We start from the raw sequence: 26211 nt of genomic DNA on the forward strand, positions 1-26211 counted from the left end.
GTACCACAGCCAATGAGGTTTATCCAATGAGTGATTATTGCTAATTTGAAAAGGAAAAAAAAAAGGAATGGTCTGGGAATTTCCTGATGGTCCAGGGGTTAGGACTTTCACTGCCAGGGCCCAGATTCAGTGCCTAGTCTGGGAACGAAGATTCTGCAAGCAAGGCCAAAAAAAAAAAAAAGAATGAGTTTCTGACAAGTGTGAGGGGAGAGAGCCAGGTTGGATATGTCACCTGAGTCGCTGGCAGGGCAGGGACTGCCTTCCTTTTAGTCACTAATGAATTCACAGGATCAGAAGAGCAAGCCCATCTGGGCCTCCAGGAGTCAGAGAGGTCTCAGAGAGGTGGGATGGGTTTTCTGCCAGGAGCCCTGAATGAGAGTGAGGTGTAGGTGGCTGGGGCCCACAGGCATGTCTGAGAAGTAAGAGTCCGAGGCTGGCAAGGGGCGGGTGAAGAAGATTCCCGAGGCCAAAGTGGCCCCCAGACTGGGGCATGGTGTGATCCAGGTCGGCAGGTGCAGGGGGCCAGCCTGAAGCCTAGTATTTCTTGGCGGTCACCCCAGTGCTCCAGACTCAGGGCTCGCAGGGACCAGCTCCAGGCCATCTGCTTCCAGCCAGCCAGAAAGGAACATGTTCCACACCCCAGGGTTTATTTCTAGCTTGTTTTCCAAACCCAGGATGGAGCTTCTGCCTGGCCCCTTTGGATTGTGGGTAAGGAAGGTGACCCTTTCCAGAGAGGCAGGTTTGTGTAAATAGGAAACAGAAGCTGTGTTGATGCCGGGCCCCGCCCGGTGCCCCTAGCTTCTCCTTCTCAGGCCAGCCCCACCCCAAACCACCCGGCCTGACCCAGACCCAGCCTATAAAATCCCCACACCCTCATTTCCAGTTGAACAGTGGCTTGGAGCAGCACCATGCAGCTGAATTTCAGTGGTCTTCGGGCCCTGGTGACAGGAGCAGGAAAAGGTGAGTGTGAGCCGGGCAGGTGGGGGTGTGAGAGGAACTGAGCTTAGAGAGCAAAGTGTGCAGACCCAGAGCCTAATGTTGGGGCCTGCACATTCCCTTTGTGCCTGTCACAGCCTGCCCTGCCAGCAAGTACCCCCCACTCCAACCACCGAACAAGCCAAAGTAGGCCTGCACTGCTCCCTACCATCCAGCAGGCCCCACTGGGACAGGACTCTAGCCTCTCCCTGGTCAATGCAAGAGCCCTCCTGAGAGGATAGCCCTCAGACTCAGTCTGGGCAGATGGGGGAGCATCTAGCCAAGGCCTCTTCCATGGGCCCAGCAGGAAGGGGCTGCCCTCTGGGCCTCCCTTGGCCAGATCTTGGTTGTCCAGATCCCTGCCTCCCGCCACCTCCTGGGCCAACACCCCTCTGGCCAGCACCCTCTCATCACTCTTTCCTGAGCAGCATATCTGTAGCCCCCACCCGCAGTCTTGGTCCAGACTTGTTGGGCCATCTTCCTGCCTGGTGAACCCCTGTAGGGATCGGACGGGACACGGTGAAGGCCCTTCATGCCTCAGGAGCCACAGTGGTGGCCGTGAGCCGTACCAGTGCTGACCTGGTCAGCCTCTCCAAGGAGGTGAGGTGTGCAGGCCTAGTGTGACCTGGGGCTGTGACCCTTGGGGATGACTCACAAGCCTTCCAGGATCACCCCTTTGGTCACCAGCCAATGCCTCCCCACAGTGTCCCGGGATAGAGCCTGTGTGTGTGGACCTGGGTGACTGGGAGGCCACAGAGAACGCTCTGGGTGGAGTGGGCCCCGTGGACTTGCTGGTGAACAATGCCGCCGTGGCACTGTTGAGGCCCTTCTTGGAGACCACCAAGGAGGACTTTGACAGGTGAGGAGGAGGGAAGGAAGTTGACGGGAGAGAGCTGTCCAGGACATGGTTCAGGTGTGACCATGATCTGTCTGCTGTCTCCCCAGGTCCTTCAATGTGAACCTGCGTTCTGTGTTGCAGGTGTCCCAGGTGAGGCGGTGGGAGGCTGTGGCTCAGCACGGACAGGCCCGGGGAGGTGGGGGGTGTGGTGGGCTCAGGCCGTCCCCTGTCTTGCCTTCCAGATTGTGGCCCGGGGCATGATCAACCGTGGAGTCCCTGGCTCCATTGTCAATGTCTCCAGCATGGTGGCCCATGTCACATTCCCCAAGCTAGCTGTCTACAGTGAGTCAGTCTGTCCAGTCTTGAGCCCCTATTCTGGGCAGGAGCAGTTGGGCTCCCGGGCTGGGCCTCATGCAAAGCCTGCTGAAACCTTAAGGATCCTCAGTGCTGCTTTCTCCTCACAGGCTCCACCAAGGGTGCAATGACCATGCTGACCAAATCCATGGCCATGGAGCTGGGACCATACAAGGTAGGCATGGGGGCCCTGGGTGCCAGGGACCCAGGCCTAAGAAGGCACGCAGGGTAGGGGTCAGGTGGGTGGTGGTGGGCAAGGTTGGGGCCTGGGGATCAGAACGGGGGTAGGGGGCTTCAAGGGGTGAGTGAGCAAGCTCAGTGGGGGCCGTGAGGGCGGGGTTCCTACACCGTCTGATGCCGACCCTCTGGCCCCTCCGGCCCCAGATCCGGGTGAACTCCGTGAATCCAACGGTGGTGCTGACAGCCATGGGCCAAAAAGTCACGACTGACTCTGAGGAATCCCAGAAGCTGAAGGAGCGCCACCCGCTGAGGAAGTTTGCAGGTCAGGGGGACTTCGCGGAGTGACGGGCGCGGCTGGGGCGTTTGGGCAAACCCAGCCCGGCCGAGCAGCGCTGACCCCGCCCGCCACTCACTGCAGAGGTGGAAGACGTGGTCAACAGCATCCTCTTCCTGCTCAGCGACCACAGCGCCTCCACCAGCGGGTCGGGCATCCTGGTGGACGCCGGGTACCTGGCCTCCTAGAGCGCCACGCTCTGGGCGCCAGCGGGATGGTGGGCGGCCGAGCCTGGCCTCGCTTCCACGCCCCGCCGCCTCGCCCTCAGGCCTCCAGGGCCACCAGGGGAACACGTCTCCACGCCCTAGACCACGCCCCCGACGCCGTCCACGCCCAAGCCCAGACAACCATCTGCAGGCCCGCGCCCAAGGTTTGGTCCCACCTCCACGACACACTTCGGCAGCGCCCCAACAGCCTGCAAACCCATACCTGCCCCACCCTGCCCACCCCCGAAGAGAAGAGAGAAGTCGCTTGCTGCTGCTGCTAAATCGCTTCAGTCGTGTCCGACTCTGTGCGACCCCATAGACGGCAGCCCACCAGGCTCCCCCGTCCCTGGGATTCTCCAGGCAAGAACACTGGAGTGGGTTGCCCTTTCCTTCTCCAATGCATGAAAGTGAAAAATGAAGTGAAGTCGCTCAGTCGTGTCCGACTCTTAGAAGTCGCTTAGTCGTGTCCAATTCTTTGCGACCCCATTGACTGTAGCCCACCAGGCTCCTCGGTCCATGGGACTTTCCAGGCGTGAATACTGGAGTGGGTTGCCATTTCCTTCATTTCCTTCTCAAGGGAATCTCCCCGACCCAGGGATGGAACCCGGGTCTCCCGCATTGTAGGCAGACGCTTTACCGTCCAAGCTACCAGGGAAGCCCCACCTCCGAACCAGACCACATTCTTCCACATCCACACCCAATGTGTGGGTGCCAGGAGACCAGGTCCCTGTCACTCCCACCCACTGTGTTGTCCAATGTGCTAGGGTGGATTTGCCTAAATAAATAGTTTCTCCTGGAAACTAGTAGCCTTGCCTAGGGCTCTGGATGAGCTTGCCCCAAGGGCAGGGAGGGGAGCATCAGAGACTGAGCCACACAAATTAATCTTACAAGAGGTAGAGAGGGGGCAGATCCAAAGCCAAAGGAATTCCACAGCTGATTTGAATGGCTGTGTTTCCTTGTCTTTGTTGTCCAAGCCCCTGCTACACCCAACCTTCTCTGTGCAGAGGGCAGCCTGCACCCAACTTTCCTTCTCCATGGTTCTGGCTCTGACCTTCAGCCCAGCACCCCGTGCTCTGACTAACTTTGGCTGGAGAAGGAAGAGGGTCTGAGGAGCTGCAGGGAGATGCTCTGGACCATCCCTACGGAAGATGGGCCTGAACTCTCAGCCCTGGTGTGAAGGAGGCAGGGGGCTGGTGCTGGACCATTATAGTTTCTCCAACTGTGAGAAACCCAGTTTCACCTTGGGGCACACATTCCCCCACAAGACCATCCATGAAGAGGGCAGCCCCAGATGGGGAAGTGTCCAGAGCTGCTGCCCTGCCCACTGTTCCTGGCCTGGTCCTGGACACAAGAGCTCTGGAGCTGGGGCAGCTAGAGGGTCTCCCGGGCCCTGCTGGGATTCAGCTTGCCCTGGTCAGCTTGCTGCAGGACCCAGGCCATCTGAGTGTGTGATGAGGGCCTGAGGTGGTCAGTCAGCTGGCCTGGTGCAGTGTACAACCCTGGGCAAGGGGCAACAGACAAGGGGCTGGGGTGGGGCCGTCCAGGCAATGGTAACGCTGGGTTGAGAGAGCAAAGGGTGCTTCTGCTCAGTCTCAGGGCTTCCAGAGCAAGGTCTGTGCCAAAACTGATCTGGATCAGTGCAACTGGCCCACTCTGGGAGTTGCTGATGGACAGGAACACTTGGCATGCTGCAGTCCATGGGGTCGCAAAGAGTTGGACACAGCTGAGTGACTGAATTGAATTGGTCCACAGAGGATCACAGGACAAAGAAAGGATTTGGACACCATTCTGGGGGGCCAGGAAAAGCCAGTGAAGAGATCTGAGCTGATGTGCCTCTCAGGAAGGACAGGCTGAGGACTGTCCCCCCCATTCCCTGCCCCTTGGCTTCTGGCAGGCAGATGGCAAGGTCCAAGGTTAGGAGCAGAAGGCAGGGTTAGGTGGGAGCCCAGAGGGGATGGGCAGTACCACATGACCAGGTCTGGTAGGGAGAACTCACTTGGCGATCCTCCACGGGCTCCTAAAATCTGTGCCTCCTGCTGACCCCAGACCACTGTCTCCTCCAGACAATCCACCCTTCTGGGCCCAAAGCCACATGACCCAGGGGCCCTGTAGTCACCAATTCCTTACATAATCCTGGCCAAAGAAGGCTCAGGGCAGGTTCTAGACTTTCCCACCATGATCCACAGAACAAAGTAGCTTTAACAGATGGAACCAGTGCATGCATGGACACATGAGCACACATATATCTCTAACTGACCCTAAAGCTCTGGGAAGCAATGCTTGCCCTTGCAGGCCACTGGTACCCTGATGACCCCAAGCCTAACCCATCCCAACCTATCCTAGTTTTTGAAGTACTAGTGACCTTCTGTGGGTGGGTCAGACGAGTCAGTGTTTCAACACCCTTTGCAGCTAAAGTGCACCTTTGTTGTCCTTGGCCTCTACTTCAGGCTTATCAGTTCAGTTCCATCATTCAGTCGTGTCCCACTTTTTGTGACCCCATAGCCTGCACCATCCGAGGCTTCCCTGTCCAGCACTAAATCCTGGAGCTTGTTCAAGCTCATGTCCATCGAGTCGGTGATGCTATCCAACCATTTCATCCTCTGTCGTCCCCTTCTACTCCTGCCTTCAGTCTTTCCCAGCATCAGGGTCTTTTCCAAGGAGTCAGTTCTTCGTATCAGCTCTTCTTCAGGCTTGTAGGCTTGTCCAAACCCTTTCGCTCTAAGCACTACAAGTGAGCTTTAGTGAGCTGCTCCCAGGTCTGGGAGAGGGGAGCATGTGATCCTTTTACCCAAACTTTTCTTCTCAGAAACAAAAAAAGGGTTAGCACCGCGTTCTCTTTCACGAGCTACCTTCTATCCGGTATTAATTACCAAATCTGATTTTATTACTATTTTTTTTTTTTTTGTAATGACCTACTTGGGAAGGGAAAAATGTAGGCGGGGACTGTGAAGAAAGCTGATCGCCGAAGAATCGATGCTTTTGAACTGCGGTGTTGGAGAAGACTCTTGAGAGTCCCTTATACTGCAAGGAGATCCAACCAGTCCATTCTAAAGGAGATCAATCCTGGATGTTCATTGGAGGGACTGATGCTAAAGCTGAAACTGCAATACTTTGGCCACCTCATGCGACGAGTTGACTCACTGGAAAAGACTCTGATGCTGGGAAAGGTTGGGGGCGGGAGGAGAAGGGGACGACGGAGAATGAGATGGCTGGATGGCATCACCGACTCTGTGGACATGAGTTTGAGTGAACTCCGGGAGTTGGTGATGGACAGGGAGGCCTGGCGTGCTGTAGTTCATGGGGTCGCGGAGAGTCGGACACGACTGAGCGACTGAACTGAACTGAACTGAACTGAATGACCTACTTGGGAAGGGAAAAATGTAGGCGGGGCCCGCTAACATTTCCCTCGGGTTGAAGCGCCACAGAGAAGGCAATTTGATAAACTCTGCCCCAGGGTCAGGCGAGCACCCTGTGTGCCTCACTTCGGCCGCGCCCACTCCTTTCAGCCAATCGCCCCGCGGGGAGACGCTATTTGAATATCCCCGCCCGCGGCGGGACACCACCCTGCTATTGACCCGCCGCGCCCCGCCCCGCGCCCTTCTGAACCCAGGAGCGTCGCTCAAAATTCGCGGTGTGGCCGCCGGAACATCATGGATCTGAGATTCGCCGGGCGCTCGTCACGGGGGCGGGCAGAGGGGGCCGGGGGCGGGCAAAGGTGGCCGGGGATGGGTACCCTCACTCATCCGCGCTCCTCGTAGGCATCGGGCACGGCTCTGTCAAAGCGCTACACGCGGCGGGCGCGCGAGTGGTGGTCGTGAGCCGGACCCGGACCGACCTGGACAGCCTGGTCCGCGAGGTAGGCGCCGCCCTGTCCCAGCCCAGGGGGCAGCAGGGGGGAGCTGAGGGCGGCCCAGCTAGCACCCCCGCCCTTCGCCGGACGCGCGGAAGAGCGACGATTCCCCCTGGACTTGGGAGGAGGCAGAAATGGCTGCTTTGCTGGGCCAGAGGCGCTCTGGAGCTGGGAGGAAGTAGACTGGCTGGAGGCGGGGCTAGATCCCTGGTCCTGAAGCCCCGAGTTGAGTTACCCAAAGGCCTAATTAACTCTGCCCCGACAGCACCGTGGGAGCCCCAAGAAGGAGACTGGTTCCCCTGAGACCCCTAACCCCCTACCCCTGTGAGACTGAAAGGTCACGAAAACACAGTCCCTCTCACTTGAATGGGAGAGGCCCAGCTGTACCCTCTCCGGGGCTTGGAGCCTCTGGGAGATGTGCCCCCTTACCACATAATATACACAGTGCCCAGGGGTAGAGGCCGTGTGCGTGGACCTGGCTGACTGGGAGGCCACGGAGCAGGCGCTGGGAGGTGTTGGCCCTGTGGACATGCTGGTGAACAATGCAGCTGTGGCGTTTCTACAGCCCTTCCTGGAGGTCACCAAGGAGGCATATGACATGTAAGCCAGGGTGGGGTGGAGGAACGGCCCTGGGGAAGGGCTGTCTCCTGCTGCAGCAGCCTCAGTCCCTAACCAGGGTCTGTGCATCTGCCTCCAGGTCTTTCAGTGTGAACCTTCGGGCGGTCATCCAAGTGTCCCAGGTGCGCTGGCTTCAGGGCAGGAGTGGGGACTCCTGGGTGAGGCCAGCCCTGCCTCATCCTTCTTCTGCAATTCCAGATTGTGGCCCGAGGCCTGATAGCTCGGGGAGCCCCAGGGGTCATCGTGAATGTTTCTAGCCAGGGCTCCCAACGGGGACAGACTAACCACAGTGTCTACTGTGAGTGAGCCCCAGCTGTGCCCTACCGCCACTTCCACCCCCCAGCTACCCCCCCATCTGAGCAGGCAGCTCGGGCTCCACACATGCCGTCCCTCCTCACAGGCTCCACCAAGGGTGCCTTGGACATACTGACCAAAGTGATGGCTGTGGAGCTCGGGCCACACAAGGTGAGCCCCAGTGGGATGCCTCCCATCACCCAGTCCATGTGCTCAGAGAGCCTCAGTCCACCGAGTTGACCCCCTGCCTGTGCCAGTGCAGATCCGTGTGAATGCAGTCAACCCCACGGTGGTGATGACACCCATGGGCCAGGCCGCCTGGAGTGACCCTCAGAAGGCCAAGGCCATGCTGGACCGCATCCCCCTTGGCAGGTTTGCCGGTGAGTTGGGCGGGAGCCCGGCTGGGAGTCATGCCAGTGGCCTGCTCAGGTGAGGGGTGGCAGGGAAGGAGGAAGGGCAGCTCCTTTCACCCACATCCTGAACCGCACCTTGCCCGCAGAGGTGGAGAACGTGGTGGACACCATCCTCTTCCTGCTCAGTGACCGCAGCAGCATGACCACAGGCTCCACTGTGCCTGTGGATGGGGGCTTCCTGGCTACCTAAGCCCCCCTCCATCCCCACACACCCCTGTTCCATGCTGAACCCACCTTTACCCCCATCCCCCTTCCCCATCTCTTCAGTAAACATGATTCTTCTGTCCAGCCTGCACACTCACACCTAGGCTGCAGTCGTGTGGCCGGAAGATGCAAAGCTCAGAGCTGGGCATGGGGACGAGTCCCAGGTAGAGACACCCTTTCAGCTCTCATCCTGGTGCAGTGGCAGCCTGGCTCTCCTGCCAGAGATTGTCGGGCCTGGCTAAGTCCCTGGCAGACATGTAGGAACTTCCAGAAGGCCAGCTCCCAAGGAGGGTAGTGAATTTGACCAAGGATGGATTCGGCCCTGTCCAGAGGCCTCTAGTGTGGAAGCGGTGGTGTTTTAACATGAATGTTCATTGGTATTCCTTAAGTCAGCGCGGAAGACAAAAGTGAACTGAGCAGGCTGTGCTGGAACTTCACGACTTTGTTCATGATTGAATGACTTCTTTGCCGAATCAGGTGGTGGTTTTCAATTACTGAGAGAATATTCCCTCAGCGTTGTGAGTCCTTCACCATGTACCAGGCACAGTCCAGCACAAGATCCAGCTGTAGAATTTGCCAACTTCCATGGTGACAGATTCCTTCCTGTTCGATGTCCTTGATGTGGAGCTGGCACAGAGATGTCTTTCCTCCACTTGTCCATGCTGTCCTCACCACACACACACAAAAGGCTTACATCCCACAGCACAGATAATAGTACACGTACAAAAATATTTAGGAAGTGATGGAACAAATTTTGAGTATTTGTTAATTTCATTTTTAAATACAACTGATTTCAACTTTATGTAATTCTTAACAGTGGTCACCTAAAACCTGGCTCCAGAATTCCTGAAATCCAGCAGTCCACCTCTGCACACCATTGCAGGGGAGCTGAGTGTCACTTGGCTTCATGTCACGGATCTGCCCAGAGTGGTGCCTTGCGGGCCCCAGGGGTGAAGTCCTGGTGACAGGCTGGGCCCACCCCTCACCTCCTGCCGTGTGTGCCCAGCAAAGCCAAACTGTTGACCTGTCTGCCACCCTTCCTGTCCTGTCCACACCTCCGGGGTTGTAGGACACTTTTGTTCTTTGTGAACACTCAGTTGAGTGGCCCCTGGCCTTGGCCTGGGCTCCACAGGGCCCCCTAGGGCCTGACTGCACCACCCCTGGGAGCTGCTGAGGGGTGCTGTGCCCTCCCAGAGGACAGGTCAGCACAGGAGGGGCTTGCTTTATCCAGGAGGGGCTTGCTTTATCCAGAAGGGGCCAAGCACACTCACTCCCACTTTGATCTGGGTCCCCCTATGGAGACAGAGAGCACAAGTGGCTTTGGACTGAGGATCGGGGAGTGTCAAGCTGACCTGCTTGTACCCTTGGCTGGCAGTGGTTGGGGGCCTAGCACCCCCAGGGTGCAGGAGTAGGCAGGGAGAGACCCAGGCAGGGCCGGTAATGAGATGAGAACAGGAGATGATGAAGGTTTATTGTATAAAATAAGAAGGGGCTGCCCCATTCTGGAGCACGAGGACAGAACCCATGCCCCCAAACTCCCCCATCAGGGAAGCCCATCCTGGGGCTGCCCTGGACCCACCCCTACCGCCTGAGGGAGACCCTGCTCCCTTCCGGCCTCCCATGGGGGCCAGCAGAGGCTGAAGCTGCGTCCCCACGAAGACGAGGCAGAGCAGACAGGACCCGCAGCGCCCCGGGAGCAGCAGCCTCATCCCCATGCTTCTTCCTCTTCCCCACCCCCACCGCTCCCCCACAGCAGACTCAAGGACACATCTCAACACAACAGATACAGGCAGGGAGGGGGCTGCTTCTCTGGAAGTGGGGGCTCTAGAAGACCATGCACTTCTTTCCTGGCTTTTTCACAGGGGGCAGGCACAGCACAGCCCGAATGGCCTCGTGGAACACTGTCCAGGCCCCGCTGGGTCAGGGCTGAGCACTCCAGGTACTTGACAGAGCTTGGGGGCAGCCAGGAAAGAGGAGAGGGCAGGGCCACACCTTGGCTTCGCCCGACTGGCCTGCACTCCCATACCTGCTCCACAGGCCCAACCCCTAACCAGACCACCTTCCTCCACATCCACACCCAATGTGTGGGTGCCAGGAGAACCGTTCCGTGTTGCTCCCACCCACTGTGTCCTCCAGTGTGCTGGGGTTCAGTGGCTCTGTCGTGTGCAACTCTGTGACCCCCATGGACTGCAGCATGCCAGGCCTCCCTGTCCATCACCAACTCCCAGAGTTTACTCAAACTCCTATCTGTTGAGTCGGTGATGCCATCCAGCCATCTCATCCTCTGTTGTCCCCTTTTTCTCACGCCTTCAATCTTTCCCAGCAACAGGGTCTTTTCAAATGAGTCAGTTCTTCCCATTAGGTGGCCAAAGCACTGGAGTTTCAGCTTCAGCATCAGTCCTTCCAATGAATAATCAGGACTGATTTCCTTTAAGATCAATTGGTTGGATATCCTGGCAGTCCAAGGGACTCTCAAGAATCTTCTCCAACACCACCGTTCAAAAGCATCAATTCTTCAGCACTCAGCTTTCTTTATAGTCCAACTCTCACATCTATATATGACTACTGGTAAAACCATACCTTTGACTAGATGGACCTTTGTCAGCAAAGTAATGTCTCTGCTTTTTAATATGCTATCTAGGTTGGTCATAAGTTTTCTTCCAAGGAGCAAACGTCTTTTAATTTCATGGCTGCAGTCACCATCTGCAGTGATTTTGGAGCCCAAAACAATAAAGTCTGTCAAGGTTTCCATTGTTTTCCCATCTATTTGCCATAAAGGGCTGAGACTAGATGCCATGATCTTAGTTTTCTGAATGTTGAGTTTGAAGCCAACTTTTTCACTCTCCTCTTTCACGTTCACCAAGAGGCTCTTTAGTGCTTTTTCCCTTTCTGCCATAAGGGTGGTATAACCTGCATACTTGAGGTTATTGATATTTCTCCCAGCGATCTTGATTCCAGCTTGTGCTTCATCCAGCCCAGCGTTTCATGATGTACTCTGCATATAAGTTAAATAAGCAGGGTGACAATATACAGCCTTGATGTATTTTCCCGATTTGGATCCAGTCTTATGTTCCATGTCCAGTTTTAACTGTTGCTTCCTGACCTGCATACAGATTTCTCAAGAGGCAGGTCAGGTGGTCTGGTATTCCCATCTCTTTCAGAATTTGCCACACTTTGTGGTGATCCACACAGTCAAAGGCTTTGGCATAGTCAATAAAGCAGAAGTAGATGTTTTTCTGGGACTCTTGCTTTTTTGATGATCCAACAGATGTTGGCAATTTGATCTCTGGTTCCTCTGCCTTTTCTAAATCCAGATCGAACATCCAGAAGTTCACAGTTCACGACTGTTGAAGCCTGCCTTGGAGAATTTTAATCATTACTTTACCAGCATGTGAGATGAGTGGAATTGTGCCTAGTTTGAGCATTCTTTAGCATTGGCTTTCTTTGGCATTGGAATGAAAACTGACCTTTTCCAGTCCTGTGGCCACTGCTGAGTTTTCCAAATTTGCTGGCATATTGAGTGCAGCACTTTCACAGCATCGTCTCTTAGGATTTGAAATAGCTCAACTGAAATTCCATCACCTCCACTAGCTTTGTTTGTCGTGATGCTTCCTAAGGCCCACTTGACTTCACATTCCAGGATGTCTGGCTCTGGGTGAGTGATCATGTAGCCACGCATTCTGGGAAACAAACTCACTCAGAAGGACAATGCAGATAGGGTAGTGCAGGTTATTACACCTGCAGGCCAAAGGAAGAGTCTCCTCTTAGCCAAGGACCCTGACCAGTTTTTGTGAAAACCTTATATACTCTAATGTACGTGCCCAAACCTACCTCCCTAAATTCCCTGAAACTATTCTGAACAAAGGAAAAGAAAGATACAATCAAAGTTAACCTGTGATTCATATGCCTTAGGCCTAGGTAGTTCAGTTCAGTCGTTCCGTCGTGTCCAACTCTTTGCGACCCCATGAACCGCAGCACACCAGGCCTCCCTGTCCATCACCAAGTCCTAGAGTTTACTGAAACTCATGTCCATAGAGTTGGTGATGCCATCCAACCATCTCATCCTCTGTCATCTCCTTCTCCTCCCGCCTTCAATCTTTCCCAGCATCAGGGTCTTTTCAGATGAGTCAGCTCTTCGCATCAGATGGCCAAAATATTAGAGTTTCAACATCAGTCCTTCCAATGAACACCCAGGACTGATCTTTAGGATGGACTGGCTGGATCTCAGTGGACAATTACCAATAGGCTTGTGGTCATATCCCAATAATCATAATAGAACATATGATTCTATTTGGTTACACAGATAATTAGGGTATTCTTTTAGGTGACGGAGAGTCTAGGTACGAGCCCTGGGACTCTTCCTTCTGGGGGCTGGTTTTCCAGTTGGTATGTCGTTTCCATAGACACTGGGCATGTAACTCAAAGTCCACAGTCCGGCCCAGGATGGAGTCCTGCTTTCAAGATAGAGCTTGCTCTGTCTCTTTCCTCCTTCATTCCCCGCTCTTGATGCTCTTAATTCATAGTATGAGCATCATTCATAGGGATATATTGGACCCTGACTCTCTGACCACCAATTTGGGAGAATGACACCAACCTTTGGGTTACAAAGTTCATGATACATTGTAAAATGCAGGGTCCACAAAGCAGAACTATCAAGGGAATTGTAACAATGGTAAATATAGTTTTCCACCAATCCCCCTTCACCCAAGATAGGACCGAAGTCCAGAAAGGAATGTTTTCATTTGACATTGCTTTTACCTGGTTTTTCATGTAATCTAAAGCAGCTGATACATTGCCAGATAAATCAGGAATATATACACAACATTCAGCTTTAATTATAGCACAGGTCCCTCTTTGTGCTGAAATGATGGTTGGTCCCAAGATGACACCAGCAAGTCCTTGTAGCAGCAGTTGATTGTAGAGCTTCATCTCTTCTTCTTTAAGATGATCTTGGTTTCACCGGGATCAGTGGGGTCCTTTTGTGTAGTCCACTCAGCGTCCTCCAGTCCACGTGGTATGCTCTCTTCACCCTCATGTGGAGGATCCAGGGAGTGACACCTGCAACTTTAACTGCAGCAGGGCTGGTTAGAACAACAGTATACGGACCCTTCCAATGTGGGGCCAAGGAGTCGTGTTTCCAGTCCTTGGCCCACACCTGATCCCCGGGCACAAATTTGTGAATCTGTACCCCAAAGGGGAATGGCACCCTTTCTTGTACAAACTTAGTTACCTGATTTATTACCTTACCCAGTTGTTCCATCAGCTGTGAAATCTCATCTCCCCTTACCTGAGGCTAATTTGTTGACAGCTATTTTAGTATGGGAGGGGGCCTCCCATACACAATTTCGTATGGAGAATAGCCATGGGACCGTGGGGTCATCCTGAGTCTAAGTGGAGCCATCGGAAGCAATTCCATCCAGGAGCAGTCAGTCTCTATGATCCATTTTGGAGACTGTCTCTTTAAGTGTCCAGTTAGTTCGTTCCACTATCCCAGAACTCTGGGGCCTATATGCAGTGTGTAGTTTCCATTTGATGTTTACAGTTTTGCTTATTTGTTGTACTAAATCAGTTACGAAAGGCAGGCCATTGTCTGATCCAAAGCTGGTAGGAAATACAAATCTGGGGACTATCTCCTATCTCCCTAAGCAGGCACTGGGCTACTTCTGATGCTCTTTCAGCCCCGGTAGGAAAAGCTTCCTGAGAATGTACATACCATGACCAGCAGGTAGTGTTGCTGAGGTTTCATTTCGGTGAAGTCTACTTCCAGGTGTTCAAAGTACAGCGTGCCTTTTAGCTGAATCCCTGGAGGTTTCCATCTGTGCCGAGAGGCAGCATTGATCTGTGAGCAGGCAGTGCAGTTCTGAGATTCTGTCCTGCATAGGGAAGAGAGGTGGGGAACCAAGAAATATTTTTGAATTACCTCTTCCAGTTTATCATGGCCTAGGTGAGTCGCTTGGTGTGTTTGGCTTACCAGAGTGGGTACCAGCTCCTCTGGTACCAATAACTTGCCACTTGGCAATTCCCACCATCCCTTTTCAGTCTAGATGGCCCCTTCCACTTTGGCTAGTTGGTTTTGGGCTTCAGTGTATTTTGGAGAGTCCAGTGTTAGGTCAGGCAGTTCTGCCAATATGAGAGCTTTAATAGGAGCTTCACTTGTCACCCCCAAGCCCTCGGCTGCTTGTTTCGTGGTCTTATCTGTCAGTCTGTTTCCCTGAGCCTGGGGATTATCCTCTTTTTGATGTCCTCAGCAACCCCCTTTCTGGTTCCCAGGCAGCATCTAATAGGGTCAGAATTTCTTCCTATTTTTAATCTTTTTCACTAGCTGTCAAAAGGCCTCTCTCCTTATACAGAGCCCTGTGTACTTGTAGTGTGGCAAAAGCATACCTGGAGTCTGTGTAAACTTTGTCTTCTTACCTTTTGACAGCTGGAGGGCCGGGATTAGAGCACATAGTTCAGCCTGTTGAGCGAACCAGTGTGATGGCAGAGAGCTGGCCTCAACGATGGATTCTCCCCTGACTACTGCATATCCCAACAGCCATTGTCCTTGTTTCACCAGGTTGGTGCCATTGGTGTACAGGACCAAATCTGGGTCCGGGATTGGCTGGTCTCTCAAGTCAGGTCTGCTGGCATATTTCCTTGCAATCATGTGAGGGCCCACCTTCTCCCACAGGAAGGAGTGGCCAGACTCAGGGCCTGACAAGCCTCAGTAGTAACATGGGAGTTCTCACGTAACAGTCCCTGGTATTGAGTAATCCGGGATGTTGACAGCCATTTATGGGGGTCCACTCGCAGGAGAGTGTTGACCTCATGCAGGACTTTTACGAGCAAATCTTGGCCCAAAGTCAGCTTGGTTGCCTCCCGGACCAGTAAGGCAACTGCAGCAACGGCCCGTAAGCATCGCAGCCACCCAGTGGCAACACTGTCTGGCTGATCAGAGATAAGTCACCGGTCTGTCCTGTGTCCCCATCGTCTGGGACAGCACTCCCACAGCCACCTTGTCCTTTTCAGTCACATGAAGAGTAAATGGCTTAGCAAGGCCTGGCAGGCCCAAGGCTGGTGAGTGCTGATGTAATTGTATCGGGTTTGAGTTCTATTACCAATGGGACTGTTGTTTTGCAAGCCTGGGGTGGAGGGGTTGTCTTCCGCCCAGACCTCAGGGAATTGTTAACTCTCTCTTGACTGTTTAGCGCGTCCGGTTTCCCTTCCAGGAGATCGTGCAACCTCCATGCATCTTGAGGGGTTGCTGAGAGGAAGAGTAAATAGGTGGCTGAGCCCACTCAAACAGTGGGTCTTTCGTGGGGGGAAAGGTCACTTGTGCCCCCAATTTAGACAGCAAGTCTGTTCCCAACAAAGGTACTGGGCATTCAGAGATGTATAAAATTCATGAGTCACTTGGTGCCCCACATCTGACATTTTCGGGGTAGGTTTGAGACACAAAGGCTGCATTTATCATCATCTGAGACCCAGTGGCCTCCGGATCTATTGGTATATAAACTCTATAGGCCTCACACAGTCTTTCATAGAACTCAGAGGGTGATTAGGTTTCCCTTTGAATCACTTCGGAGGGTTTTGCGATACTCATAGCTTTTCGGGTCCCCCTCGTGAGGCCTTGTAAAATAGTCGCCCGATATCTCTCTAGGGGGGCCCTCCCTTCCTTTGTGTTACAGTCCCAGTTGGGCCTCTCATCGGGGGTGGCGAGTTCTGCCCACCAATGCGGGTTTGCAGTACCCTCAGGTGCCATTTCTCTTGACCATTTTCTGGCCTCAGTTAGGATCCTGTGTCTTTCCTCAGTGCTGAAAAGGGAGACTAGTAGTTGGATTCTGTCATCCCATGTAGGGTGGTGGGTTCAAAAAGTAGTCTCGTGGCTTGTGGCTCCCCCGAGTGCAGTGGAGAGTGTCTCTGCCAGTTTAATCCATCCGTAGAGGAAGATGGCTGGTAATGATAGGCTACAGGGGGCTGGTGGTAGTGCCCCAGGCATCCTGAACCGGAGGCTGCTGTAGCTCCCTGAGGGGCATCTGTAGTGGGCTTCTTTCCCCCTGTTCCTTGGCGGAGCACAGCCTCTGTCTAATTCCTGTGTTTTCTTCCCCTTCCCATCAGTACTCACCGGGAGAGGTGGATACAATCTAGGAGGTCCAGCTGAGGTGGAATTCTGGGGGCGCTGACCAGAGGTCTCCATCTCTGGGATCGGAGCCTGCCGAAACGGTGGCTCTGTGAACTCTGGGAGAGCTGGTGGAAGAGCAGCGGCTGCTGCAGGAACTTCACCTGGCCCTGGATTGGGCATTAAGGTAGTCTCCAGTCCTGGTGGAGCACTGGGCGGCGGGCATGTCATTATCCAGTATGGGGGAGGGAGCAGGTCATCCCTGTCCAAATCCTGTAGAACTTCTTTTTTTATCATCAGTCAAGTTTTGTGCCATTAATATTTCCCCCTTTCCCTTCTGGATACAGAACCTTGTCCAAGTGAGACGGTCTTGAGCTAACCCTAGCCATGAGTCAATATATGGATATTGATCCAGGTGTCCTGGCTCTCCTGTGACTACTGTATAGACTGCTTCCACTATTTTTAAGTTCATGGTGTCCTCTGGTGGCCATCCTACTCCCACAGGGGGCCATTCGACCTCACAGAGTATGTGGAGGCGGTTAGGCGTCATACCCCATAGTCTCCTTCAAATCCCTTCTTTAAATTTTTAACACTGCACTCCAGTACAGTGCCTTAGATTCACTTCCCCCCATCTTGCTTACCTTCTCAGACTGTCTTCTACTTTTCCTTTCTGTTCTGTCTACGAAGTTCTTGGTACCATATGTACTTCTGATATTTCCACTCAATGAAACACTTAAATTGCCATTGGGGTTTCCTAATTAGGGTGAGAGGAGCCTTACCTGCCAGATCTCAGAGGGAGAAGGGGGATCAGCATGTCTTCACCTGCCGGTCAGCACTGCCAAACCAGAACACCACGTGGTTCAAAACTGTTTCTCCCTTAACTTTTAAAATCCATTCTGCCTTGGTGGGCTTGATCAGCAGCAGATGAAAACACAGATGGGTTAAATATCCCACATCCCAGGCCGTCTCCTGAAAAGCCAGTTCATACTCACTAATGTGTCCCCCTCCTTCTAGCCTGACAATTTCAAGGGGGTCAAGAATTTCACAGCAGATGGGACACCTCCTTGGGGAGGGCAGAATATGAGCACACAAAGACCAAGTTTTTCTCCTAACAATCTCCTGGCAATAGCTTGGTAATAATTTTCCCCAAGACAGCATGGGTATTACCTCCTAAATGACCTTCACAAATTTCCTTCCTAAACCCTAACACGCTCGTCAACCTCTGTACCAAGCAATCGCCACCTGCCTATTCCAGGCTGCTGTGGGTCCGTGCCCCTTCTAGTCCCTCCCAGGGGGTGATCAGGCCCCCCTTCCCCGCTGCCGGGGGGGCTCCTCCCCACCTGAGTGCTCAGTTCCCCTGCTGCCGTCCACTACCTGCTAACGTGAAAGGTCCGGGTGTTGAGAAGCAGAATCCTTCCAGAAAGGCGAGGCGCCTTCCCCTCTCTAGAAGATTCAAGCCGTGAGGCCTCAGAGTAGTCCCAAATGGGACTTGTCTCCTCAGAGTGAGGAGTTTCCTGGCCAATGCACCAAATATTGTAGCCACGCATTCCAGGAAACAAATTCCCTCAGAAGGACAATGCAGATAGTGGAGTGCAGGTTATTACACCTGCGGGCCCAAGGAAGAGTCTCCTCTTAGCCAAAGACCCCGAACAGTTTTTGTGAAAACCTTATATACCCTAAGTGTACGTGCCCAAACCCCCCTCCCCAAATTCCCTGAAACTAGTCTGAACAAAGGAAAAGAAAGATACAGTCAAAGTTAACCCCTGATTCATCTGCCTTCAGCCTAGGTAGTTAACAGTGGACAAGTATCAATATGCCTGTGGTCATACCCCAATAAGCATAATAGAATGTATGATTCGATTCAGTTACACAGATAATTAGGCTATTCTTTCAGGTGACTGAGAGTCTAGGTACGAGCCCTGGGGTTCTTCCTTCCGGTCGTTTCCATAGATACTGGGCATATAGCTCAAAGTCCACTGTCGGGCCCAAGATGGAGTCCTGCTTTCAAGATGGAGCCTGTTCTGTTTCCTCCTTCAGTCACACCATCGTGATTATCTGGGTCATGAAGATCTTTTTTGTACAGTTCTTCTGTGTATTCTTGCCAGCTTTTCTTAATATCTTCTGCTTCTGTTAGGTCCATACCACTTCTGTCCTTTATTGTGCCCATCTTTGCATGAAAAGTTCCCTTGGTAGATCTCTAGTCTTCCCCATTCTATTGTTTTTCTCTATTTCTTTGCATTGATCACTGAGGAAGGCTTTCTTATCTCTCCTTGCTATTCTTTGAAACTGTGCATTCACACGGGTATATCTTTCCTTTTCTTGTTTGCCTTTCGCTTCTCTTCTTTTCTCAGCTATTTGAAAGGCCTCCTCAGACAACCATTTTGCCTTTTTGCATTTCTTTTTCTTGGGGATAGTCTCGATCCCTGCCTCCTGTACAATGTCACGAACCTCTGACCATAGTTCTTCAGGCAGTCTATCAGACCCAATCCCTTGAATCTGTTTGTCACTTCCACTGTATAGTCCTAAGGGATTTGATTTAGGTCATACATGAATGGTCTAGTGGTTTTCCCAATTTTCTTCAATTTAAGTCTCAATTTGGACCCAGAATGGTGTCCAAATCCTTTCTTTGTCCCTTGATCCTCTATGAGCCCGTTCAGTTCAGTTGCTCAGTCGAGTCCAACTTTTTGTGACTCCATGGACTACAGCACACCAGGCTTCCCTGTTGAGCACCAAATCCCAGAGCTTGCTCACTTCATGTCCATCGAGTCGGTGATGCTATCCAACCATTTCATCCTCTGTTGTCCCCTTCTCCTCCTGCCTTCGGTCTTTCTCAGCATCAGGGTCTTTTCCAAGGAGTCAGTTCTTTGCATCAGTTCTTCTTCAGGCTTATAGGCTTGTCCATACCCTTTCACTCTAAGCACTACAAGTGAGCTTGCCTGAGCTACTCCCAGGTCTGGGGGAGGAGAGCATGTGATCCTTTTACCCAAACTTTTCTTCTCAGAAACAAAAGAAGGGTTAGCACCGCGTTTTCCCTTTCACCTTCTTTCCGGTAAAAATTACCATATCTGGTTTTATTTATTTATTTATTTTGTAATAACCTACTTGGCAGGGGAAAATTACTGGCGGGGCCCGCTAACCTTATTTCCTGCCGGGTTGAAGCGCTGCTGCTACTACTGCTGCTAAGTCGCTTCAGTCATGTCTGACTCTGTGCGACCCCATAGACGGCAGCCCACCAGGCTCCCCAGTCCCTGGGATTCTCTAGGCAAGAACACTGGAGTGGGTTGCCATTTCCTGCTCCAGTGCATGAAAGTGAAAAGTGAAAGTGAGGTCGCTCAGTCGTGTCCGACTCTTAGCAACCCCACGGACTGCAACCCACCAGGCTCCTCCATCCATGGGATTTTCCAGGCAAGAGTACTGGAGCGGGGTGCCATTGCCTTCTCCGAAAAGAGAGTGGAATAAATTTAAATTAGTAGCAATTACCTGTACTGGACATAACAAATTGCGTTCCTGATATAACCTGGCTTTCTCATAAGGCAGAGGATAACTCTTAATAAATGGAAGTATTTAAACCAAGTAAGTTCATAAACACTAGGTAAGCAAGTAGAATTCCAATTCAATGCTTCACATGGGTTTGAATAACTTTCAGATTTATTCATCCAGTTATATCTGAGCTGCCCTACTATAAATTGAACAAAAACATGATATATAAAAAAATTTCTTCTTTCACTTCCCTACAGCTTTTAGTATCACAGAAATTTAAAAAATAAATGTATGCTAATAACGCTTATTCTTGTACAGTGTACAGTTTTACTATTTTATATACATTGTCTAATTTAATTCTCATCATCATGTGAGGTAGGAACCCCGCAGAGAAGGCAATTTGATAAACTCTGCCCCAGGGTCAGGCGAGCACCCTGTGTGCCTCCCTTCGGCCGTGCCCACTCCTTTCGGCCAATCGCCCCGCGGGGAGACGCTATTTGAATATCCCCGCCCGCGGGGCGACACCACCCTGCGATTGGCCCGCCGCGCCCCGCCCCGCGCCCTTCTGAACCCAGGAGCGTCGCTCAAAATTCGCGGAGTGGCAGCCGGAACATCATGGATCTGAGATTCGCCGGGCGCCGGGCGCTCGTCACGGGGGCGGGCAAAGGTGGGCCTGGGGAGGTGGCCGGGGGCGGTCAAAGGTGGCGGGGATGGGTACCCTCAGTCATCCGCGCTCCTCGCAGGCATCGGCCGCAGCATCGTCAAGGCGCTACACGCGGCGGGCGCGCGAGTGGTGGCCGTGAGCCGGACCCGGACCGACCTGGACAGCCTGGTCCGCGAGGTAGGCGCCGCCCTGTCCCAGCCCAGGGGGCAGCAGGGGGGAGCTGAGGGCGGCCCAGCTAGCACCCCCGCCCTTCGCCGGACGCGCGGAAGAACGACGAATCCCCCTGGACTTGGGAGGAGGCAGAAATGGCTGCTTTGCTGGGCCAGAGGCGCTCTGGCGCTGGGAGGAAGTAGACTGGCTGGAGGCGGGGCTAGATCCCTGATCCTGAAGCCCCGAGTTGAGTTGCCCAAAAGCCTAATTAACTGTCCCCCGAAAGCACCGTGGGAGCCCCAAGAAGGAGACTGGTTCCCCTGAGACCCCTAACACCCTACCCCTGTGAGACTGAAAGGTCACGAAAACACAGTCCCTCTCACTTGAATGGGAGAGGCCCAGCTGTACCCTCTCCGGGGCTTGGAGCCTCTGGGAGATGTGCCCCCTTACCACATAATATACACAGTGCCCAGGGGTAGAGGCCGTGTGCGTGGACCTGGCTGACTGGGAGGCCACGGAGCAGGCGCTGGGAGGTGTTGGCCCTGTGGACATGCTGGTGAACAATGCAGCTGTGGCGTTTCTACAGCCCTTCCTGGAGGTCACCAAGGAGGCATATGACATGTAAGCCAGGGAGGGGTGGAGGAACGGCCCTGGGGAAGGGCTGTCTCCTGCTGCAGCAGCCTCAGTCCCTAACCAGGGTCTGTGCATCTGCCTCCAGGTCTTTCAATGTGAACCTTCGGGCGGTCATCCAGGTGTCCCAGGTGCGCTGGCTTCAGGGCAGGAGTGGGGACTCCTGGGTGAGGCCAGCCCTGCCTCATCCTTCTTCTGCAATTCCAGATTGTGGCCCGAGGCCTGATAGCTCGGGGAGCCCCAGGGGTCATCGTGAATGTTTCTAGCCAGGCCTCCCAACGGGGACTGACTAACCACAGTGTCTACTGTGAGTGAGCCCCGGCTGTGCCCTACCGCCACTTCCACCCCCCAGCTACCCCCCCATCTGAGCAGGCAGCTCGGGCTCCACACATGCCGTCCCTCCTCACAGGCTCCACCAAGGGTGCCTTGGACATACTGACCAAAGTGATGGCTGTGGAGCTCGGGCCACACAAGGTGAGCCCCAGTGGGACGCCTCCCATCACCCAGTCCATGTGCTCAGAGAGCCTCAGTCCACCGAGTTGACCCCCTGCCTGTGCCAGTGCAGATCCGTGTGAATGCAGTCAACCCCACGGTGGTGATGACACCCATGGGCCAGGCCGCCTGGAGTGACCCTCAGAAGGCCAAGGCCATGCTGGACCGCATCCCCCTTGGCAGGTTTGCCGGTGAGTTGGGCGGGAGCCCGGCTGGGAGTCATGCCAGTGGCCTGCTCAGGTGAGGGGTGGCAGGGAAGGAGGAAGGGCAGTTCCTTTCACCCACATCCTGAACCGCACCTTGCCCGCAGAGGTGGAGAACGTGGTGGACACCATCCTCTTCCTGCTCAGTGACCGCAGCAGCATGACCACAGGCTCCACTGTGCCTGTGGATGGGGGCTTCCTGGCTACCTAAGCCCCCCTCCATCCCCACACACCCCTGTTCCATGCTGAACCCACCTTTACCCCCATCCCCCTTCCCCATCTCTTCAGTAAACATGATTCTTCTGTCCAGCCTGCACACTCACACCTAGGCTGCAGTCGTGTGGCCGGAAGATGCAAAGCTCAGAGCTGGGCATGGGGACGAGTCCCAGGTAGAGACACCCTTTCAGCTCTCATCCTGGTGCAGTGGCAGCCTGGCTCTCCTGCCAGAGATTGTCGGGCCTGGCTAAGTCCCTGGCAGACATGTAGGAACTTCCAGAAGGCCAGCTCCCAAGGAGGGTAGTGAATTTGACCAAGGATGGATTCGGCCCTGTCCAGAGGCCTCTAGTGTGGAAGCGGTGGTGTTTTAACATGAATGTTCATTGGTATTCCTTAAGTCAGCGCGGAAGACAAAAGTGAACTGAGCAGGCTGTGCTGGAACTTCACGACTTTGTTCATGATTGAATGACTTCTTTGCCGAATCAGGTGGTGGTTTTCAATTACTGAGAGAATATTCCCTCAGCGTTGTGAGTCCTTCACCATGTACCAGGCACAGTCCAGCACAAGATCCAGCTGTAGAATTTGCCAACTTCCATGGTGACAGATTCCTTCCTGTTCGATGTCCTTGATGTGGAGCTGGCACAGAGATGTCTTTCCTCCACTTGTCCATGCTGTCCTCACCACACACACACAAAAGGCTTACATCCCACAGCACAGATAATAGTACACGTACAAAAATATTTAGGAAGTGATGGAACAAATTTTGAGTATTTGTTAATTTCATTTTTAAATACAACTGATTTCAACTTTATGTAATTCTTAACAGTGGTTACTTAAAACCTGGCTCCAGAATTCCTGAAATCCAGCAGTCCACCTCTGCACACCACTGCAGGGGAGCTGAGTGTCACTTAGCTTCATGTCACAGATCTGCCCAGAGTGGTGCCTTGCAGGCCCCAGGGTTGAAGTCCCGGTGACAGGCCGGGCCTACCCCTCACCTCCTGCTGTGTTTGCCCAGCAAAGCCAAACTGTTGACCTGTCTGCCACCCTTCCTGTCCTGTCCACACCTCCGGGGTTGTAGGACACTTTTGTTCTTTGTGAACACTCAGTTGAGTGGCCCCTGGCCTTGACCTGGGCTCCACAGGGCCCCCTAGGGCCTGACTGCAGACCGTCGTGCACCACCCCTGGGAGCTGCTTAGGGGTTTTGTGCCCTCCCAGAGGACTGAGGTCAGCCCAGGAGGGGCTTGCTTTATCCAGAAGGGGCCAAGGACACTTGCTCGCACTCACTCCCACATCACTCACACTCCACAGGGTCCCTCCTATGGAGGCTGAGAGGGCTCAACTGGCCTTGGGCTGTGGGGCGGGGAGTGTCAAGCTCACCTGCTCTGTACCCTTGGCTGGCAGGGGTTGGGGGCCTAGCACCCCCAGGGTGCAGGAGTAGGCAGGGAGAGACCCGGGCAGATAGTGAGACGAGAACAGGAGATGATGAAGGTTTATTGTATAAAATAAGAAGGGGCTGCCCAATCCTGGGGCACAAGGACAGAACCCACCCCCCAAACTCCCCCCATCAGGGAAGCCCATCCTGGGGCTGCCCCGGACCCACCCCTACAGCCTGAGGGAGACCCTGCTCCCTTCCGGCCTCCCGTGCGGGCCAGAGGAGGCTGAAGCTGCGTCCCCACGAAGATGAGGCAGAGCAGACAGGACCCCATGGCCCTCGCAGCGCCCCGGGAGCAGCAGCCTCATCCCCATGCTTCTTCCCCTTCCCCACCCCCACCACTCCCCCACAGCAGACTCAAGGACACATCTCAACACAACAGATACAGGCAGGGAGGGGGCTGCTCTTCCGGAAGTGGGGGCTCTAGAAGACCGTGCACTTCTTCCCTGGCTTTTTCACAGGGGGCGGGCAGAGCACAGCCCGAATGGCCTCGTCGAACACTGTCTTCAGGCCCCGCTGGGTCAGGGCTGAGCACTCCAGGTACTTGACAGAGCCTGGGATCGGCCAAGAAAGGGGGCAGTGTGGAGAGGTCATCGAGGGTGGCGGGGAGCACAGGCTAACGCTGTGGCTCCTAGAGCACACTCCTCTCCTCCCTGCACCAGCAGGTCTAGACGGGCCCACTCACCGATCTCTCTGGCCATGGCCAGGCCCTGGGGGTAGGTGATGGGCGCTAGCTTCTTATCCCGCAGTCGCTCGATGGTGTCCTTATCGTCACGAAGGTCCAGCTTGGTGCCCACCAAGAGGATGGGCGTGTGCGGGCAATGGTGCCGAACCTCTGGGTACCACTGTGGGAATGGAGGCTCTGATCCCTACCCCTTGGGGGCCTTGCCCTCAGCCTGGCCCAGAGCAGGCCACAGCTCTCAAGGGCCCCTTCCTTGTGCCTAGACACACACTTAGCCCTTCTTGCTTCACAGGGCAACCATTAGGTCTGGTAAAGCAATGACCAAGAACAAAAATATGCTGCCAAGAAGCTTCCAAGCTCATCAAGGCCTCTCAGTCAGGGCCCTCCTTTCTCTGAGAGCTGCACTCACCACCCCTACCCCAAGTGGAATAGGCATCTCTTCTGCCTCCAAAGGACAATTTGCCTCTGTCAGGCCTTCAAGTAAGAGACCCTGCCTCGTAAGGACAAGTTCTCTGGGCAGTCTCCACCCCTGCTAGGAAGACCAACCCGGCTTCCTGCCCTGCCCTACCTTGGCTCGAACATTCTCAAAGGAGGCTGGGCTCACCAGGGAGAAGCAGATCAGGAAGACGTCCTTGGGAGAAAGGGAAGGAAGGAGAGGACCATGTAGGAAGGGTCGAAAGGCTCTGAATGCCCTCAGCCCCCAACACACACACGCACCAGGCCCTCGGAGCCTCTACCCAAGCCACCCAGCCCCTGCAGGCACCCCTGTGGTCCCCTACAGTTTGGGGGTAGGAGAGTGGCCGCAGGCGATCGTAGTCCTCCTGCCCGGCGGTGTCCCACAGCCCCAGGTTGACGGGCTTCCCATCCACCATCACATTTGCAGAATAGTTGTCGAAACTGCAGAAACAGAGAGATTCGCCAGTGTTTGGGTTCTCAGTCCTGCACAGACCTGCAGCTCTGTCAGCACCTTGCTCCATCCCGGGAGCCCAGGCCAGGGCCACTTGGGCCCCAGCTGCAAGCCCAGGGGAGCTTCGCGCACAGGCGCCCACACCCTCTGCTCCCCACCTCTGGACCCACCCGCCTGCTCACACTGTGGGGATGTACTCTCCGGGGAAGGCGTTGGTTGTGTAGCTGATCAGCAAGCAGGTCTTCCCCACGGCGCTGTGGAGAGAGGGCGAGCCCACGTTGCTCCCAGGCCCACCTCTGCCCGCCGCTCAGCAAGGGCGGCCCCCTCCCATGGTCCCAAGGTGGGGACAGGGGTGCCTGTCCTGCAGATCCGCAGTGAACGAGGGACAGAGGAGGGGGACCTGGGCAGGTGGGCTTCGGGGACAGAGTGGTGGGTGCGGGCTGCGGCAAGTCGCTTCAGCGCCCCAGGCAGGTACCGGGAGGGTGGCACCCGCTGAGGGTTCAGCCCAGGTGAGAGCCCTGGCCCCACCCACCCGGAGGCCGGGCGGGGCCGCGGGCAGCGGGCAGCATCAGGTGGGCCTGGGCTGGAGGCCTGCGCCCGGCGAACAGCCGGGACCCCGCCCCACCACGTCCTCCCGCCCCTGCCCGGTCCCCGGACGCCCACAGGCCGGTCGGGGGCGCATCCGGGCCGCCGCACCTGGACCCCCAGCCGGGATCCCTGGCCCGTGCGCGCACCGCCCCCTCCGCCCTGGCCGCGCCCTGGAGCCGCGCGCCCTGCCCGGGAAGATCCCCTGGGCCAACCCCGCCGGGAGAGCCCTGCCGAGCGGCCTCCGCGCCGCACACTCACCCGTCGCCGACCACCACGCACTTGATGGCCTGCATGGGCGCAGGCCGGACGGGCGCGGCCGCGAGCCGAGCTGCGGAGAAATGCCCGGCGCCGCAGCGGCCGCGGAGCCGAGCCGAGCGCGGAGCCGAGCGGCCGGAGACAGCCG

General features: G+C 54.8%; 4 protein-coding genes and 1 long non-coding RNA gene across 5 annotated transcripts; 3 read left to right on the plus strand and 2 right to left on the minus strand.

The window, feature by feature from the left end:
* The first annotated feature begins 719 nt into the window (after nt 1–719).
* Nucleotides 720–3014, plus strand: LOC129537984 (carbonyl reductase [NADPH] 2). Its single transcript, XM_055397903.2, has 8 exons — nt 720–960; nt 1478–1575; nt 1680–1834; nt 1921–1963; nt 2056–2155; nt 2278–2342; nt 2552–2669; nt 2766–3014. The coding sequence occupies exons 1-8, from the start codon at nt 909–911 to the stop codon at nt 2867–2869; spliced, it is 735 nt and encodes a 244-aa protein (XP_055253878.1). The 5' UTR covers nt 720–908; the 3' UTR covers nt 2870–3014.
* LOC129538587 (L-xylulose reductase-like) lies at nt 2896–9068 on the plus strand. Its single transcript, XM_055398806.2, has 8 exons — nt 2896–3051; nt 6498–6743; nt 7183–7337; nt 7435–7477; nt 7554–7653; nt 7756–7820; nt 7912–8029; nt 8149–9068. Exons 1-8 carry the CDS (start codon nt 2896–2898, stop codon nt 8250–8252), a joined length of 987 nt encoding a protein of 328 aa, XP_055254781.2. The 3' UTR covers nt 8253–9068.
* A 4015-nt stretch (nt 9069–13083) lies between these two features.
* On the minus strand, nt 13084–14987 carry LOC129544594 (uncharacterized). Its single transcript, XR_008683487.2, has 3 exons — nt 14681–14987; nt 13980–14139; nt 13084–13336 (listed from the first exon to the last, which is right to left on the minus strand). It is a non-coding gene; the product is annotated as an uncharacterized LOC129544594 (long non-coding RNA).
* A 5402-nt stretch (nt 14988–20389) lies between these two features.
* LOC129544590 (L-xylulose reductase) lies at nt 20390–23010 on the plus strand. The gene is made up of 8 exons (XM_055408296.2): nt 20390–20511; nt 20588–20685; nt 21125–21279; nt 21377–21419; nt 21496–21595; nt 21698–21762; nt 21854–21971; nt 22091–23010. Exons 1-8 carry the CDS (start codon nt 20460–20462, stop codon nt 22192–22194), a joined length of 735 nt encoding a protein of 244 aa, XP_055264271.1. The 5' UTR covers nt 20390–20459; the 3' UTR covers nt 22195–23010.
* Nucleotides 23011–23981: 971 nt separating this feature from the next.
* On the minus strand, nt 23982–26197 carry RAC3 (Rac family small GTPase 3). The gene is made up of 6 exons (XM_055408297.2): nt 26067–26197; nt 25403–25474; nt 25093–25210; nt 24882–24944; nt 24317–24476; nt 23982–24185 (listed from the first exon to the last, which is right to left on the minus strand). Exons 1-6 carry the CDS (start codon nt 26099–26101, stop codon nt 24055–24057), a joined length of 579 nt encoding a protein of 192 aa, XP_055264272.1. The 5' UTR covers nt 26102–26197; the 3' UTR covers nt 23982–24054.
* Between the last annotated feature and the right edge of the window lie 14 nt (nt 26198–26211).

Source organism: Moschus berezovskii, chromosome 20 (genome assembly GCF_049115385.1).
Source record: "Moschus berezovskii isolate FMDL1 chromosome 20, NW_MosBer_1.0, whole genome shotgun sequence".
Classification (NCBI taxonomy): domain Eukaryota; kingdom Metazoa; phylum Chordata; class Mammalia; order Artiodactyla; family Moschidae; genus Moschus; species Moschus berezovskii.